This window comes from Lampris incognitus, chromosome 3 (assembly GCF_029633865.1).
Source record: "Lampris incognitus isolate fLamInc1 chromosome 3, fLamInc1.hap2, whole genome shotgun sequence".
Classification (NCBI taxonomy): domain Eukaryota; kingdom Metazoa; phylum Chordata; class Actinopteri; order Lampriformes; family Lampridae; genus Lampris; species Lampris incognitus.
In genome coordinates, this window is record NC_079213.1 from 111,841,366 (window position 1) to 111,861,808 (window position 20,443).

Here is a 20,443-nt window from a genome sequence, read left to right on the forward strand (position 1 = left end):
TTGTTTTGGGTCCCTGTCCAACTGAGACAGGCCGGACGAAGCCAGACAGATTTGTCCTACGGGTCGTAGGATTATGATAGAGACACGAAAATAGAAACAATATTAAAAAACCCATTTTCCAACATTGTTCAGCTCCACAATCGCTGAGCTCCAAAAATATCAAATTTAGAGATGCATCAGCCTCTACCATGTGGTCATTCATCTGTAGTATGTCGTGTGTGTGTCTGTGTGTGTGCGTGTGTGTGTGTGTGTTTCTGATCAAGTAATTGACCATAGAGACCAAACTTAATGGACTAAAAAGTGGTAACAAACGGTAAAATGGTTGAAATGCTTTGGCTTGACCAGAGTGGCCAAGACGGTGTTATCTGGGTTTATAATTGGACATCTTCCCTGTAAGTCCACGGACGAGACACTTGTTGTCCAGTAAGTGGACATCTTCCCTGTAGAGACAGTCGTTGTCCAGTCAGTGGACATCTTCCCTGTAAGTCCACGGACGGGACAGTTGTTGTCCAGTAAGTGGACATCTTCCCTGTAAGTCCACGGACGAGACACTTGTTGTCCAGTAAGTGGACATCTTCCCTGTAGAGACAGTCGTTGTCCAGTAAGTGGACATCTTCCCTGTAAGTCCACGGACGGGACAGTTGTTGTCCAGTCAGTGGACATCTTCCCTGTAAGTCCACGGACGGGACAGTTGTTGTCCAGTAAGTGGACATCTTCCCTGTAAGTCCACGGACGAGACACTTGTTGTCTAGTAAGTGGACATCTTCCCTGTAGAGACAGTCGTTGTCCAGTAAGTGGACATCTTCCCTGTAAGTCCACGGACGGGACAGTTGTTGTCCAGTCAGTGGACATCTTCCCTGTAAGTCCACGGACGACACACTTGTTGTCCAGTCAGTGGATATCTTCCCTGTAAGTCCACGGACGAGAAACTTGTTGTCCAGTCAGTGGACATCTTCCCTGTAAGTCCACGGACGAGACAGTTGTTGTCCAGTAAGTGGACATCTTCCCTGTAAGTCCACGGACAGGACAGTTGTTGTCCAGTAAGTGGACATCTTCCCTGTAAGTCCACGGACGACACACTTGTTGTCCAGTAAGTGGACATCTTCCCTGTAAGTCCATGAACGAGACAGTTGTTGTCCAGTCAGTGGACATCTTCCCTGTAAGTCCACGGACGGGACACTTGTTGACCAGTAAGTGGACATCTTCCCTGTAGAGACAGTCGTTGTCCAGTCAGTGGACATCTTCCCTGTAAGTCCACGGACAGGACAGTTGTTGTCCAGTAAGTGGACATCTTCCCTGTAAGTCCACGGACGACACACTTGTTGTCCAGTAAGTGTACATCTTCCCTGTAAGTCCACGGACGGGACAGTTGTTGTCCAGTTAGTGGACATCTTCCCTGGAAGTCCACGGACGAGACAGTTGTTGTCCAGTCAGTGGACATCTTCCCTGGAAGTCCACGGACGAGACAGTTGTTGTCCAGTCAGTGGACATCTTCCCTGTAAGTCCACGGACGAGACAGTCGTTGTCCAGTAAGTGGACATCTTCCCTGTAAGTCCACGGACGGGACAGTCGTTGTCCAGTTAGTGGACATCTTCCCTGTAAGTCCACGGACGGGACAGTTGTTGTCCAGTCAGTGCTGAGAATTTGGTGCCATATCTGGGATCATTTAAGAGAGTCTTAGAGACCACAGTCCATGTCACAGATGGCACCGCTACAGTAAAATAAATCCCTTATAATATTTCACCGTCACACAATCCGCCGGCAGATGGAAGGACGAGGAGAGGGACGAGGGAGTTCTGGAGCTGGGATTGTTCGGGCTAAACCCCTTCGACAGAGACAGCGTGTCAGCTCAAAAACAGCCGACACGTCTGATTTAAGAGACGATCAACACAAGTGAGACGGCGGCGCCGGAGCCCAAGCAGCTGTGGTGTCCCCGCTCTCTTCTCCGTTCATCTATTAAGTTCAAACCAACCCCATTTGAACAAAGACGTTACAGCTGAAGCGGGCCGTATCTATGCGTACCCACACTCTCTGATCCAGGTTCTGAAGCACACCCAGCCACTTGCTCCAACACCCATGAATGACATCACAAGCATCCAAGAAGGCTGAATCGCTTCATCTGGATACAATGTTTACCGACAGTGGAGGCTGCCACATTGTATCCAGACGAAGTGATTCCGGCTTCTTTGATCTTCTGACCTGGATTATTGAGCACGCATCAAGGTACAGTACAGGAGCCACGGTACACCTCCCGTCAGGCACTTTGAGAGGCAAGACTACCAACATCTGTTGACCTGCATCTCCCTCCGCATCCTCCCGGCTCGGAAAACCCCTCCGGCACGCGCTCGCATGCAGCAGCAGCATGACAGGTCCGGGCTGCACGCCGGAGCACCAGAACTGAAGGCTGTACTCACACGCTGCTGTCAGACAGGCAGGTTCGCTGTCTGCCTGACTCTCCGTCCCTCCGTCCGTCCCTCCGTCCGTCCCTCCGTCCCTCCGTCTGTCTGCTCACCACAGAAGTCCACAGGACAAGATCCCGGTGTGGTGATTCCCAGGTCAGCGTGTGTGTGTGTGTGTGTAGGTGACAGGGTGGAAGTCAGCTCATGTGCGGGTGTGTGTGGATTCCTTTGTGTGAGTGTGAGTGTGAGTGTGTGAGTGTGTGAGTGAGAGTGTGTGAGTGAGAGTGGTGGAGCGGGCTCTAGTGCTTGCTCCACACCGGGTCCTGCGCGTGAGGAGGCGTGAGTCTTGCTGGCCGCCTGTGAGTGTGCGTGTGCAACTGAATGAAAGACGACGGTACGTTAGAGACCGGCGCTCATGCAGACTGCATGCACGTGGACGGGTGTGTGTGTCTGTGTGTGTCTGTGTGTGCGTGTGTGTGCATGTGTGCGTAAAGTCAAACTACTGCTGCTCTGCTGCCGCGGAAACAACAGATGCTAATTCGCTCTCTCTCTCTCTCGCCCTCTCTCTCTTTCAATCGCTGCTGTGTTTGCCCCTCCCCCTCTTTGACAGCAGCTTGCTCCGGGGTGGAGAAACACACACACACACACACACACACACACACACAAAACCTAGTGTGCAAATTCGACTACCCACGTAAGCACAAACTGCACACACAGACACACACAGACACACACACCTCAGGTCACCCATGTAGGAGGCTGAGTCTATGCCAGTCTTTCCTGCCCCTACTTTGGCCCAGGGACCCAACCAACAGCACACACACACACACACACACACACACACACACACACACAGACACACACACACACACACACACTAGAGATGAACGAGCACATGGCAGAGCCTGACGCGTCTCTAAATGTGATACGTGTGGCGCTCAACAGGGTTGGGAAGGCTTGTGTAACACTGAACGTTGGCATAAAACCCTGCGTCTCTCCCTGAGCTGCCGTGCAACACCGCCGTGTCTTCACGAGTGTGTCACAGCCGCACCACCCCCAGCCAAAGCTGCCTGGCTCCATCCGCCCTGTCTCGGTTTGACAGGGGGACAAACCAAACCCCGGCACCTGGTCCTGAAACGGTCTCAGCGGCCTGTGTTGCGGTCCCTTCCTGTTTGTGTGCGTGTCGCACCTCCACCTCCTCCTCTCTTTGCCCTCCTCACTCACTGTTATGCTTTCTGTTAACCCTGTTCCGTCTACTTCCTCCACCCTCCATTCCTGGTTTCTTTCATTAAAAAAGAAAAAGATCATGAAGAGGCTTGTCCACCCATCTGGACGACTCCAGTCACACACTTGTGTCTGATTCCACACCCACAACCACACCCACACCCACACCCACACCCACACGCCGCTCGGGGCATTTTGAAGGATCGCTCAACAAGATCAAACCGGACTCTCCTGTGCCACGAACTCGTGAAGACGTCCAGTTGTAACGACGGACGTCTTGCGTCTCTCCGTTGTTTCCTCCCTTCTCGTGCATCTATCTCAGACACCTCATCACACCACCTCCCCGTCCCGGTCGACACACACACACACACCACGGTAACACAACCGCATCACATCAGGAGAGGGAGGAGAGGATACAGGGAGAGTGGAAAGGGCACATGAGAGCGAGCGAGAGGGAGGGAGGGGGGTGAGGTGAAAGCAGGGGGAGGGGGTGATGACAAAGACTAATGGCTCTGAGCCATACATCTCCCTCTCCTTCCTCCCTCTCTCACTCCCTTCTCTCTCTCTACTGTTCACTCTCCTCTCTTCCTCGCTGTCCTCCCCGTTCCCCCTTCTCTTTTTCCCAAGAGGAGCATTGTTCCAACATTCGGCACCTTGCAGAGTTGTTGTACCGCATGCTGCAGCCAGGGCACCGTGGCAGTCCAGCGGGGGTGGTCAGCCCCTCTCTTCCTTAGATGGTGGCAGAAAAAAGGGAATTTGCCCCAATACTTTTTATCTTCAAATACACTTTCTAAAATTAGTGGCTCCCCATTTGCACAACCCACTCCTCAACATCCTTTAAAATGTCCTTTTAAAGCAGTGCCCCCCCCCCATTATCTACAGTTTTACTCAGCCATGATAACGTGGGTTCAGTTTGGATTTTACTTGGATTCAGACTCTGGATTTTACTTGGATTCAGACTAGTCAGCCTGTTTCTCGATGATAGCGTGGGTTCAGTTTGGATTTTACTTGGATTCAGACTCTGGTCAGCCTGTTTCTTGATGATAATGTGGGTTCAGTTTGGATTTTATTTGGATTCAGACTCTAGTCAGCCTGTTTCTCGATGATAACTTGGGTTCAGTTTGGATTTTACTTGGATTCAGACTCTAGTCAGCCTGTTTCTCGATGATAACTTGGGTCAAGTTTGGATTTTACTTGGATTCAGACTGGTCAGCCTGTTTCTTGATGATAATGTGGGTTCAGTTTGGATTTTACTTGGATTCAGACTCTGGTCAGCCTGTTTCTCGATGATAACTTGGGTTCAGTTTGGATTTTACTTGGATTCAGACTCTAGTCAGCCTGTTTCTCGATGATAACTTGGGTTCAGTTTGGATTTTACTTGGATTCAGACTAGTCAGCCTGTTTCTCGATGATAGCGTGGGTTCAGTTTGGATTTTACTTGGATTCAGACTCTGGTCAGCCTGTTTCTTGATGATAATGTGGGTTCAGTTTGGATTTTATTTGGATTCAGACTCTAGTCAGCCTGTTTCTCGATGATAACTTGGGTTCAGTTTGGATTTTACTTGGATTCAGACTCTAGTCAGCCTGTTTCTCGATGATAACTTGGGTCAAGTTTGGATTTTACTTGGATTCAGACTGGTCAGCCTGTTTCTTGATGATAATGTGGGTTCAGTTTGGATTTTACTTGGATTCAGACTCTGGTCAGCCTGTTTCTCGATGATAACTTGGGTTCAGTTTGGATTTTACTTGGATTCAGACTCTAGTCAGCCTGTTTCTCGATGATAACTTGGGTTCAGTTTGGATTTTACTTGGATTCAGACTAGTCAGCCTGTTTCTCGATGATAACTTGGGTTCAGTTTGGATTTTACTTGGATTCAGACTCTGGTCAGCCTGTTTCTCGATGATAACGTGGGTTCAGTTTAGATTTTACTTGGATTCAGACTCTGGTCAGCCTGTTTGTCGATGATAACGTGGGTTCAGTTTGGATTTTACTTGGATTCAGACTGGTCAGCCTGTTTCTCGATGATAACATGGGTTCAGTTTGGATTTTACTTGGATTCAGACTCTGGTCAGCCTGTTTCTCGATGATAACGTGGGTTCAGTTTGGATTTTACTTGGATTCAGACTCTGGTCAGCCTGTTTGTCGATGATAACATGGGTTCAGTTTGAATTTTACTTGGATTCAGACTCTGGTCAGCCTGTTTGTCGATGATAACGTGGGTTCAGTTTGGATTTTACTTGGATTCAGACTGGTCAGCCTGTTTCTCGATGATAACATGGGTTCAGTTTGGATTTTACTTGGATTCAGACTCTGGTCAGCCTGTTTCTCGATGATAACGTGGGTTCAGTTTGGATTTTACTTGGATTCAGACTCTGGTCAGCCTGTTTCTCAATGATAAGGTGGGTTCAGTTTAGATTTTACTTGGATTCAGACTCTGGTCAGCCTGTTTCTCGATGATAACGTGAGTTCAGTTTGGATTTTACTTGGATTCAGTCTCTGGTCAGCCTGTTTCTCAATGATAACGTGGGTTCAGTTTGGATTTTACTTGGATTCAGACTGGTCAGCCTGTTTCTCGATGATAACGTGGGTTCAGTTTGGATTTTACTTGGATTCAGACTCTGGTCAGCCTGTTTCTCGATGATAACGTGGGTTCAGTTTGGATTTTACTTGGATTCAGACTCTGGTCAGCCTGTTTCTCGATGATAAGGTGGGTTCAGTTTAGATTTTACTTGGATTCAGACTCTGGTCAGCCTGTTTCTCGATGATAACGTGAGTTCAGTTTGGATTTTACTTGGATTCAGTCTCTGGTCAGCCTGTTTCTCAATGATAACGTGGGTTCAGTTTGGATTTTCCTTGGATTCAGACTCTGGTCAGCCTGTTTCTCGATGATAACGTGGGTTCAGTTTGGATTTTACTTGGATTCAGACTCTGGTCAGCCTGTTTCTCGATGATAAGGTGGGTTCAGTTTGGATTTTACTTGGATTCAGACTCTGGTCAGCCTGTTTCTCGATGATAAGGTGGGTTCAGTTTGGATTTTACTTGGATTCAGACTCTGGTCAGCCTGTTTCTCGATGATAACTTGGGTTCAGTTTGGATTTTACTTGGATTCAGACTCTGGTCAGCCTGTTTCTCGATGATAACGTGGGTTCAGTTTAGATTTTACTTGGATTCAGACTCTGGTCAGCCTGTTTCTCAATGATAACGTGGGTTCAGTTTGGATTTTACTTGGATTCAGACTCTGGTCAGCCTGTTTCTCGATGATAACGTGGGTTCAGTTTGGATTTTACTTGGATTCAGACTCTGGTCAGCCTGTTTCTCGATGATAACGTGGGTTCAGTTTGGATTTTCCTTGGATTCAGACTCTGGTCAGCCTGTTTCTCGATGATAAAGTGGGTTCAGTTTGGATTTTACTTGGATTCAGACTCTGGTCAGCCTGTTTCTCGATGATAACGTGGGTTCAGTTTGGATTTTACTTGGATTCAGACTCTGGTCAGCCTGTTTCTCAATGATAAGGTTGGTTCAATTTAGATTTTACTTGGATTCAGACTCTGGTCAGCCTGTTTCTCAATGATAAGGTGGGTTCAGTTTGGATTTTACTTGGATTCAGACTCTGGTCAGCCTGTTTCTCGATGATAACGTGGGTTCAGTTTAGATTTTACTTGGATTCAGACTCTGGTCAGCCTGTTTCTCGATGATAAGGTGGGTTCAGTTTGGATTTTACTTGGATTCAGACTCTGGTCAGCCTGTTTCTCGATTATAAGGTGGGTTCAGTTTGGATTTTACTTGGATTCAGACTCTGGTCAGCCTGTTTCTCGATGATAACGTGGGTTCAGTTTGGATTTTACTTGGATTCAGACTCTGGTCAGCCTGTTTCTCGATGATAACGTGGGTTCAGTTTGGATTTTACTTGGATTCAGACTGGTCAGCCTGTTTCTCGATGATAAGGTGGGTTCAGTTTGGATTTTACTTGGATTCAGACTCTGGTCAGCCTGTTTCTCGATGATAACGTGGGTTCGGTTTAGATTTTTACTGGATTTAGACTCTGGTCAGCCTGTTTCTCGTCACCGGCAGGCTGTTTAAATATTCTCCTTCACTTGGTTTGATTCCTGTGAAGACGTCCTCGCTCACAAAGCTGATTTCAGCTACAGTGAAACGCAACACAAGCGATTGATTTGTCCTTCCTGGAGATGTCCCCCGAGGGAGACAAGGAACCACCGTGACTCCAGTGATGAACCCAGTCAATACAAGACTCAGGTCTCAGATGAGACCTGCTCCAGCAGCTCATCAATACCTGATATGACAGAGCACACACATCCTCTCTGGTATTGATCACCTTATATATCTGCAGAGGAGAGGATAAGAGAGGAGAGGCGGGGAGAGGAGAGGAGAGGATAAGAGAAGAGAGGAGTGGAGAGGAGGGGAGGGGAGGGGAAGGGAGAGGAGAGGAGAGGAGTAGAGAGGATAAGAGAGGAGAGGAGCGGAGAGGAGAGGAAAGGAGGAGAGGAGAGGACAGGAGGGAAGAGGAGAGGATAAGAGAGGAGAGAAGAGAGGAGAGGAGGGGAGAGGAGAGAAGAGGAGAGGAGAGAAGAGAGGAGGAGAGAAGAGAGGAGGAGAGGGGAGAGCAGAGAGGGGAGGAGGGGAGAGAAGAGAGGAGAGGAGAGCAGAGAGGGGAGGAGGGGAGAGAAGAGAGGAGAGGAGAGCAGAGAGGAGAGGAGGGGAGAGAAGAGAGGAGAGGAGAGGAGAGCAGAGAGGGGAGGAGGGCAGAGAGGAGAGGAGAGCAGAGAGGGGAGGAGGGCAGAGAAGAGAGGAGAGGAGAGCAGAGAGGGGAGGAGGGGAGAGAAGAGAGGAGAGGAGAGCAGAGAGGGGAGGAGGGGAGAGAAGAGAGGAGAGGAGAGCAGAGAGGGGAGGAGGGCAGAGAAGAGAGGAGAGGAGAGAAGAGAGGAGAGGAGAGAAGAAAGGAGAGGAGAGGAAGGGAGAGAAGAGGAGAGGAGAGGGACAACACTGCAAATTTCAAACGCCGAGCCCCCTTGTCGTCAGGGATGTGGGGTAAAATTCCTCAAATCAAACCAAATCACACCTGATAACTACTCAAAAACTCACACCTACAATTCTGAGAAGTTGGGGAAAGAAACAAAAAAGAAAGAAAGAAAGAAAGAAAGAAAGAAAGAAAGAAAGAAAGAAAGAAAGAAAGACAGAAAGAAAGAAAAGAGTATTGTGCACAAAATATTCCAGTCCAATTTTCAAAGTTTGCCTGTAAATGAAGACCGTTAATCTGCTACTTAAAAGCTGGTGGCACACACACATAGACACACACACATAGACACACACACAGACCCACCCACCCACACACACACACAGACACACACAGACACACACCCCCCCCCAGTATGTTAAGCAGGCTACCAGGAGTGACGGTAATCCTCTCTGCAGCACCTCCATATCAACACGCTGCCTTTATGCTCAGTGAGTTGTGTTGAGTTGTGCGGGTATGCGCATGTGTGTGACTGTGTGTGTCTGTTAAAGTATGTGTGTAATCTCAGCGACTAATGCTGCTGTCATCTTGTGGGCATTACCAGTCCCACGTCAGGGGAGTTTAGCTCAGATCACTCTTCAGGGACAATAACGCAGAGTTCAAACTTCCTCTCCGTCCCGGTGCGCTGCGGGCCCAAACGCACTTTACAAACTTTTTTTTGTTTTTTTTTATTTCCCCCCTTTTTCTCCCCAAATTACCACCCTCCTCCGAGCCCTCCCGGGCACTGCTCCACCCCCTCTGCCCATCCGGGGAGGGCTGCAGACTACCACATGCCTCCTCCCATACATGTGGAGTCACCAGCTGCTTCTTTTCACCTGACAGTGAGGAGTTTCACCGGGGGGACATAGCGTGTGGGAGGATCACAACCCCCCCCCCGAACAGGTGCCCCAACCGACCAGAGGAGGCGCTAGTGCAGCGACCAGGACACATAACCGCATCCGGCTTCCCACCCACAGACACGGCCGATTGTGTCTGTAGGGACGCCCGACCAAGTCGGAGGCAACACGGGGATTCGACCAGGTGATCCCCGTATTGGTAGGACTTTACAAACTTGGTTTTGCCTGCCATTCTCTCTCTCGCTCCCTCTCTTTCCAATTCATTTCATCATTCTCCCTAACGGTGGAGCGCAAAACAGACGTGTACGACGCCCGGAAATGAGAGCGCATGTGGGAGAAGAGCGGGGGCGTGTACAGCCGGTGACCTCCGTGGTTTCCACAGAGTGTAAAGTCAGGACGGGGGACTTCTATCATGACGGGTAAGGCTGGACTAATGAGGTGTGATGCAGGGTAGGCCACTTCTACCAACACTTTTACTGGGCGTCTTTCTTGCTTGCTCAAAAAAAGCTCCACTTTCAAACCTTCAAATACAGAAGTGTACACACAGACCCGATACAGCAGATTTAATGTCTTCCCCCTCCACACACAGACACACACACACACACACACACACACACACACACACGCACACACACACACACACACACACACGCACACACACACACACATTATTCTGGAATGGACTGTGTATCATGTTGTGTTGCATTTGGCTACGACGTGTACTGGTTGGTACACACTCACACAGACACACACCATTACACCTACGTCAACACAATACCGTCTGTGCCCCTCTCTCCTGGCGGAGTTAGCAATATGCTCCTTTCATATTGGCAGGAAGTCAGTGTGTGAAACCTAGGAGGTCCCGCTGGTCACCTCACACTGTCACCATGGGAGCAAGAACAGCACAGACCTCAGATGTCTACACACACACACACACACACACACACACACACACACAAACTCACTGGCGAATGCATGGGCAAGCACATGGACACACACTCGCAGCTCAGCGTGGACAGACGGTTTTATTTAGAGCTCATTCAGAAGTCACTAATATGGTCGGTAGGCGAGTCACGACATGAAGACATGGAAACACACCCGAATACGTCCACGCGCCTCAAAATAACCCCTCCCCCACCACGGACAGGCAGCCGAGCCAAAGCAGAGACCGCTAGAAGTACTAAAGAATTTACATGAACAAACAGGAATAAATCATGTAAATGTGGCGACGCACAGCACGTCCGAGGAATCAGGCTGCGGACACCTCGCCTTGTGGCAGCGCAGTCGATTACCGGCGATATCCGCTGTGATTGACAGCACTGCAACACTAGAGCATCACTGACCTTTCGGTTGTAATTCAAATCACCCCTGTGAAAAATGTGCGCAGCAACATCATGTATCTCTTTAAAGAGATACTTTAAAGAGATACTATAAAGAGATACTTACATGTATCTCTTTAAAGAGATACTATAAAGAGATACTTACATGTATCTCTTTAAAGAGATACTTGAAAGAGATACTTTCATGTATCTCTTTAAAGTATCTCTCAAAAGAGATACTTTCATTTTCACTTTTTTAACGCTAGTGGAAGTCAGTGGGAGGGTAGCTACATCGCTAGTTTAATATCCATCTAGGATAAATAGCTATAATAATAATAATAAACTGAATAAGGGCATCTCTAGGGCACATACAACAATCAACCTATATTAAACACTTCAATCCAGGTTTCTGCCTAATAATCTCTTTTTTTTGGGGGGGGGGGGTTCCTCCCCTTTTCCTCCCCAGTTGTACCTGTACAATTACCCCACTCTTCCGAGCCATCCGGGGAGGGCTGCAGATTACCACATGCCCCATCCGATACATGTGGAGTCGCCAGCCGCTTCCTTCACCTGACAGTGCGGAGTTTCACCAGGGGGATGTAGCATGTGGGAGGATCACGCTATTCTCCCCAGTTTCCCCTCCCCCTTGAACAGGCGCCCTGACCAACCAGAGGAGGCGCTAGTGCAGCGACCACGACACATACCCATATCCGGCTTCCCACCTGCAGACACGGCCAATTGTGTCTGTAGGGACGCCCGACCAAGCCGGAGGTAACACTGGGATTCGAACCGGTGATCCCGTGTTGGTAGGCAACGGAATAAACCGCTACGCTATCTGGATGCCCTAATCTCATTTTTATACCTAACTTTCCTGCCCTCCAACCCCTCCTGCACATAAGTACTGATGCAGGCTGAGCACTAATATCTGGGGAACTGTGAGGACACTGAACTCTCTGACAGTCTGAATAATACATGAACACTGGCAGACTTCACACAAACACACACACACACACAAACATCCCCCCCACACACACACAGACCCGGTTTCAGTTCACCTTGGCTCAGTCAGTACCAGCGTCCAGCACTTTGAAATGTGAAATAAGGCCGCTAGTTTTCCTCCGTCTTCCTGTCCTGTCAGATGTCACATGGGTCCAGGCTGACCCCACAGGTTCATATACTGATGCTTTTAGAGTAAACCCTCTGTACCAATGTGAAGAAAGGTACCCTGTGCATCCTGCATTGACACTGTATAGAGAGACATGTCTGTACACTGATGTGCCGGTAGACAGAGTTATATACCTAACCTTCACCCTAAACTTTACATACCTAACCTTCACCCTACACTTTACATACCTAAACTTTACATACCTAACCTTAACCCTAAACTTTACATACCTAACCTTCACCCTACACTTTACATACCTAAACTTTACATACCTAACCTTAACCTGAAACTTTACATACCTAACCTTCACCCTACACTTTACATACCTAAACTTTACATACCTAACCTTAACCCTAAACTTTACATACCAAAACTTCACATACCTAACCTTCACCCTAAACTTTACATACCTAACCTTCACCCTACACTTTACATACCTAACCTTCACCCTACACTATACATACCTAACCTTCACCCTGCACTTTACATACCTAACCTTCACTCTAAACTTTACATGCCTAACATTCACCCGAAACTTTACATACCTAACCTTCACCCTAAACTTTACATACCTAACCTTCACCCTAAACTTTACATACCTAACCTTCACTCTAAACTTTACATGCCTAACATTCACCCGAAACTTTACATACCTAACCTTCACCCTAAACTTTACATACCTAACCTTCACCCTAAACTTTACATACCTAACCTTCACCCTAAACTTTACATACCTAACCTTCACCCTAAACTTTACATACCTAACCTTCACCCTAAACGTTAAATGCCTAACATTCACCCGAAACTTTACAAACCTAACCTTCACCCTAAACTTTACATACCTAACCTTAACCCTAAACTTTACATACCTAACCTTAACCCTACACTTTACATACCTAACCTTCACCCTAAACTTTACATACCTAACCTTAACCTTAAACTTTACATACCTAACCTTCACCCTACACTTTACATACCTAACCTTCACCCTAAACTTTACATACCTAACCTTCACCCTACACTTTACATACCTAACCTTCACCCTACACTTTACATACCTAACCTTCACCCTACACTTTACATACCTAACCTTCACCCTAAACTTTACATGCCTAACCTTCACCCTAAACTTTACATACCTAACCTTCACCCTAAACTTTACATACCTAAACTTCACCCTAAACTTTACATACCTAACCTTCACCCTACACTTTACATACCTAACCTTAACCCTAAACTTTACACACCTAACCTTAACCCTAAACTTTACATACCTAACCTTAACCCTAAACTTTACACACCTAATCTTAACCCTAAACTTTACACACCTAACCTTAACCCTAAACTTTACATATCTAACCTTAACCTTAAACTTTACATACCTAACCTTCACCCTAAACTTTACATACCTAACCTTAACCCTAAACTTTACATACCTAACCTTAACCCTAAACTTTACATACCTAACCCTAACCCTAAACTTTACATACCTAACCTTCACCCTAAACTTTACATACCTAACCTTCACCCTAAACTTTACATACCTAACCCTAACCCTAAACTTTACATATCTAACCTTCACCCTACACTTTACATACCTAAACTTTACATAGCTAACCTTCACCCTAAACTTTACATACCTAACCTTCACCCTAAACTTTACATACCTAAACTTTACATACCTAACCTTCACCCTAAACTTTACATACCTAACCTTCACCCTACACTTTACATACCTAACCTTCACCCTACACTATACATACCTAACCTTCACCCTACACTTTACATACCTAACCTTCACTCTAAACTTTACATACCTAACCTTCACCCTAAACTTTACATACCTAACCTTCACCCTAAACTTTACATACCTAACCTTCACCCTAAACTTAACATACCTAACCTTAACCCTACACTTTACATGCCTAACCGTCACCCTAAACTTTACATACCTAACCTTAAACTTTACATAGCTAACCTTAACCTTAAACTTTACCGCTACCTGATCTGTCTGCCAATAGGCACTTTGGTAAAAGCATCAGTATAGGATGTGTTGGGCAAACAGCCTGGGTTAACAGAAAAAATACACACACTCAGCCTCCAGTACAGTTCTCTCACCTAAGATGGTCCAAGATCAGCTCTTTTAGAGATCAGCAATGTGAGACCACACACAAACTGCTGGGATGTCGCTAAGCACACACACTGTTTACCTTTGAGTGTGTGAGTGTGTGTGTGTGTGTGTGTGTGTGTGTGTGTGTGCACTCAATTTCTTAACCCAATTCCCCTCCGTAATATCATCCTATTGGTTGAGCCACTCAGCAGCAATAACCTGGTTTCCAAGGTAACGGCCTCCAGAGCCACTCCCAGTAGAGAAATCCAACAGCCCCGGTGATGCTGGTGAGAGTATTGGCTATGCCCCCCCCCTCTCTCTACAACAGTGTGTGTGTGTGTGTGTGTGTGTATGTGTGTGTGCGTAACCTGAACTGCAAATTCATCACCAACCCCCACTCCCTCCACCAGCTCCCTTACACACACACACACACACACACACACACATCTCACTGTCCGGAGTATCTTGTTATATTTCTAGGGTCAGACTCACATCATCAAAACCAACGCACAACAACAGTAGTAATGTAAACTGCTTCCACGCAACAAACAGCTGCAGAAATCTCCCGCTGTCACCGCTGCCCTCTTCTCGACTTTACACACTATCGCCGTTTCAGCGGCCATTAGGACGAACGTGCATTGGTGTGTGTTTGTTTGTGTGTGTCACTTTGTGCGTCAGTTGTACTCACCCTCTGGTCTGTATTGTGCTACGATGGTGACTGTCTGGCCAGCGTTCTTCAGCGCTGCTGCTGCCTGCTCGTGTGTCGCGCTGGACAGGTCCACCCCGTTTACCTACACACACGTGTGCAGTCGTGTACACACACACACACACACACACACACACACACACACACACACACACACACACACACACAGGTATTCGTTACCCTACTGGTGATCATCGGGCATGCATGTGTGACTGCATTTTTGCATGTGTGTGTGTATGTGCGTTTTGTTTATGTCAGCTGTTACACAATTACTATTGTGTACCCCTAAAACGATCCCGAACCCTGTGTTGAGTAGACTTAAGTAAATAAAGTTACAGTGTATATTTAAATATCTGTTAGCTGTTGGCTTATTTACTTGTATCATTATTACTATTATTATTAGTAGGAGTAGGAGTAGTAGTACTTTACTATCAGTATTTGTATTATTATTAGTAGGAGTAGTAGTAGTATTACTTTAATATCAGTATTTGTATTATTATTAGTAGGAGTAGGAGTAGTAGTACTTTACTATCAGTATTTGTATTATTATTAGTAGGAGTAGTAGTAGTATTACTTTAATATCAGTATTTGTATTATTATTAGTAGTAGTAGTATTACTTTAATATCAGTATTTGTATTATTATTATTAGTAGCAGTATTACTTTAATATCAGTATTTGTATTATTATTAGTAGTAGTATTCCTTTACTATCAGTATTTGTATTATTATTAGTAGGAGTAGTAGTAGTATTACTTTAATATCAGTATTTGTATTATTATTAGTAGGAGTAGTATTACTTTAATATCAGTATTTGTATTATTATTAGTAGGAGTAGGAGTAATATTATTTTACTATCAGTATTTGTATTATTATTAGTAGGCGTAGTAGTAGTAGTATTACTTTAATATCAGTATTTGTATTATTATTAGTAGGAGTAGGAGTAGTATTCCTTTACTGTCAGTATTTGTATTATCATTAGTAGGAGTAGTAGTAGTATTACTTTAATATCAGTATTTGTATTATTATTAGTAGGAGTAGGAGTAGTATTCCTTTACTATCAGTATTTGTATTATTATTAGTAGGAGTAGTATTACTTTAATATCAGTATTTGTATTATTATTAGTAGGAGTAATATTCCTTTACTATCAGTATTTATATTATTATTAGTAGGTGTAGTAGTAGCATTACTTTACTATCAGTATTTGTATTATTATTATTAGTAGTAGTATTACTTTACTATCGGTATTTGTATTATTATTACTAGGAGTAGTAGTAGTATTACTTTACTATTGGTATTTGCATTATCATTATTAGTAGTAGTAGTAGTTATAGCAGTACTAGTAGCACTACATAATGTACTTCATCACATCTGTAGTATCTGCAAGGTGCTGGTTTATACACTGAGAGATTGCTATTTCTAGTAGCACTAGTAGTAGCAGAACAAGTAGTCACACATGTATTAGCAGTAATGGTAGTAGCGGTGGTGGTAACAGTGTCTCCTCTGACTCCATCGGGGGTCTGGGCTCCTACCGAAAGGATGCGGTCTCCCTTACGCAGCTCCCCACACAGGTCGGCCGGGCCTCCAGCCAGGATGAAGGAGATGAAGATCCCCTCTCCGTCTTCCCCACCGACAATGTTAAAACCTAGACCCGTGGATCCCCGCTGGAGCACCACCCGCCTCGGCTCTCTGCCGCACAGAACGCACACACACACACACACACACACACACACATGCAAAAAGAGTTAGGCTAAAAGGATTTTCTTTTGCAGAGGGGACTAAAAGTCCCTCCTTACTTAAAAAAGGATGTGACTTGAAACACTGGAAAGGTGACGACTCTGCATCCCGTCATTTGTGTTGCGTCACCGATAGCAGACAATCAGACAACTGGCGGAGCAGTTTACAACTACCCTTCCCTAGAATGCCTTGAATCAAGCCGACATTTAGGAGGGCAAAACAGAAAGAAAAAACCCTGAAACACCAACAGTCCTTCTAACCACAGCTTAATGAGCGGGGACACGGAGCGGTGGAGCACAAGGACGGCGTGACAGGAAAACAGGGAAGATGTGTTACGGGAAACATTTTACATCACATTATCATATTAGTGTGTGTGTGTGTGTGTGTGTGTGTGTGTGTGTGTGTCGGCCCTGTGTGAGGGCCTGGCGGCCTGTCCAGGGTGTCTCGCTGCCTGCCGCCCAGTGACTGCTGGGATAGACTCCAGCATCCCTGCGACCCGGAGAGCAGGATAAGTGGTTTGGATAATGGATGGATGGATGGATATAGTGATTTTAAATTACTATAATCTATTCATGTCAAAACTACATTCAAATTATGCATATATATATATATATATATATATATAACATATGAAAATATATATGATAATAATATATAATAATAGAATATGTATAATGTATAATAAATATTATATATATACTCTATATATAATAATATAATAACAACTTTATTGACAGCTGATGATCGCTTATGGCATGAAGCAGGCTCGTACTGTCTCATAAAGAATTTACTCGAATCACTGGATTTCATATATATTATATTACATTATATTATATCATATTATATTATATTAAATCATATTATATTATATTATATTATATTAAATCATATTATATCATATCATATTATATTATATTATATTATATTATATTATATTATATTATATCATATCATATTATATTATATTATATTATATTTCATATCAGAGCCATCAATTGGCCCGTACCTTTAAGGGCAAGCTTGCTCTAAAGAAGATGCTTAGCTTAACTGAATTTTTACGTGTTTGTGACTCAGTACTTTCTGTGAGGGTCAGTACTGCTGTCTGTGCCCCTGACCGAGGCATGGCGAGACGAGCTGGAGTTGGACCCCGGGCGCTGCACGGCGGCTGCCCACTGCTCCTGGCTACACAGCTAGGGTGGGTTAAATGCTGAGCAGAACTTCCCTACGGGGATCAACAAAGGATCTCAAAATCAAGAGAAAAAATGTTAAATTAATGTTCAAAGTACACTGTCTGTTAGTGTTGCACACACCTTTGCTTACAGTTGGGTTAAGAAGCTAGGGAAGAGGTGGGTTTTTATCATGAGAAGGATCATTAAGCACTTTGACCAGAAGATGTCACTATAAGACTGACTGTTTAAATGGTGAACCACAAGGGGAACGTTTCCGCCACTGATTCATGATCTTTTTTTCTCTCTAATTTCCCCCCAAAATGCTAGCCTAATGATTTCCATTAGCTACTTCCATCATAAAATGCTAACAATAAGAGCACATGTATTGGTACTTGAACCAAAAGGGCTCTGGATGAAGAAGTTCCCCCCACAGCAAGCCGCCTGCCACCCCAGGAGGCGCTGATGTACATATCCTGGGATGTCTACCACCGCTGGGTTGAGTCCTGTGCTGTGACGGGACTCTGAAGTGCCCAGTTTACAACTGCAGCGAACACAACGTTTGCTGGAATGGGTTGGGAATCAAGAAAAAGTCCCATCAGGAACGCCTTGTATGGCAATAATACGAAAGGAGGGGGAAAATTGGTTCCTTTCCTGGGGGTTTTGACCCTGATGTTGAGACCCTTAAACATTACACAGACGTCTCAGAGCTGAACAGGGAGGAAGAGTTGGGAGTCGGATCGTTTTAGAAAGATTCAGGTTTGTCTACCCTGACCATGTGATATGTTTTCAGATAAACAGACAGACAGACAGACAGACAGACAGAGAGAGAGAGAGAGAGAGAGAGAGAGAGAGAGAGAGAGAGAGAGACAGACAGACAGACAGACAGACAGACAGACAGACAGACAGACAGACAGACAGACAGACAGACAGACAGACAGACAGACAGATAGATAGATAGATAGATAGATAGATAGATAGATAGATAGATAGATAGATAGATAGATAGATAGATAGATAGATAGATAGATAGATAGATAGATAGATAGATAGATAGATAAATACTGTGTTGGTACAGCATGGTAGCTCAGCTCCACATGTACAGACAGTGACTACACATGAAGCCTACAGGTCAGTTCCCCGGTGTACCAGGTAGTCCTCAGGGGACACATGAAAGGGAGACATGTACATGACTACACATGAAGCCTACAGGTCAGTTCCCCGGTGTACCAGGTAGTCCTCAGGGGACACATGAAAGGGAGACATGTACATGACTACACATGAAGCCTACAGGTCAGTTCCCCGGTGTACCAGGTAGTCCTCAGGGGACACAGGAATGGGAGACATGTACATGACTACACATGAAGCCTACAGGTCAGTTCCCTGGTGTACCAGGTAGTCCTCAGGGGACACATGAAAGGGAGACATGTACATGACTACACATGAAGCCTACAGGTCAGTTCCCTGGTGTACCAGGTAGTCCTCAGGGGACACATGAATGGGAGACATGTACAGTGACTACACATGAAGCCTACAGGTCAGTTCCCCGGTGTACCAGGTAGTCCTCAGGGGACACATGAAAGGGAGACATGTACATGACTACACATGAAGCCTACAGGTCAGTTCCCTGGTGTACCAGGTAGTCCTCAGGGGACACAGGAATGGGAGACATGTACAGTGACTACACATGAAGCCTACAGGTCAGTTCCCCGGTGTACCAGGTAGTCCTCAGGGGACACATGAATGGGAGACATGTACATGACTACACATGAAGCCTACAGGTCAGTTCCCCGGTGTACCAGGTAGTCCTCAGGGGACACATGAATGGGAGACATGTACAGTGACTACACATGAAGCCTACAGGTCAGTTCCCCGGTGTACCAGGTAGTCCTCAGGGGACACAGGAATGGGAGACATGTACAGTGACTACACATGAAGCCTACAGGTCAGTTCCCCGGTGTACCAGGTAGTCCTCAGGGAACACATGAAGCCTACAGGTCAGTTCCCGGTGTACCAGGTAGTCCTCAGGGGACACATGAATGGGAGACATGTACAGTGACTACACATGAAGCCTACGGGTCAGTTCCCCGGTGTACCAGGTAGTCCTCAGGGGACACAGGAATGGGAGACATGTACAGTGACTACACATGAAGCCTACAGGTCAGTTCCCCGGTGTACCAGGTAGTCCTCAGGGGACACATGAATGGGAGACATGTACAGTGACTACACATGAAGCCTACAGGTCAGTTCCCTGGTGTACCAGGTAGTCCTCAGGGGACACAGGAATGGGAGACATGTACAGTGACTACACATGAAGCCTACAGGTCAGTTCCCCGGTGTACCAGGTAGTCCTCAGGGGACACATGAATGGGAGACATGTACATGACTACACATGAAGCCTACAGGTCAGTTCCCCGGTGTACCAGGTAGTCCTCAGGCACGGGGGACACAGACTGATGTGCTAGTGCAAACGAGTCCAGTCTGAGTTCAGCCCAGTGTACAGAGCATGCCGGTCGGTATAACTGCCACATAATATCCATACAGAGGCTGCTAGACTCAATGTTTCATAGAATTTATGGATTATTGATTAGAAAAACCTACATCAAAAAGGGCACCAACTTCACAAAATAAATACTTCACAGAAAGGACTGAACTGCCCCCCCTTTCACGGAGGCCATATTGAGCAGTCTTAAGGCGTAAAAAGCCTTCTTCCTTACGCAGCCTCCTCTCCTCCATCGATGCTTCCTTCC

The 20,443-nt window shown here is 45.8% G+C and overlaps 1 protein-coding gene across 1 annotated transcript in view; it reads right to left on the minus strand.

Annotated features, from left to right (window-relative positions):
* Window positions 1–20,443, minus strand: part of LOC130109963 (disks large homolog 1-like) — a 202,741-nt gene that overhangs the window by 22,599 nt on the left and 159,699 nt on the right. Inside the window, 2 exon segments of the mRNA XM_056276928.1 lie at window positions 14,775–14,877; window positions 16,323–16,479. Coding sequence (XP_056132903.1) covers window positions 14,775–14,877; window positions 16,323–16,479 — 260 coding nt within the window.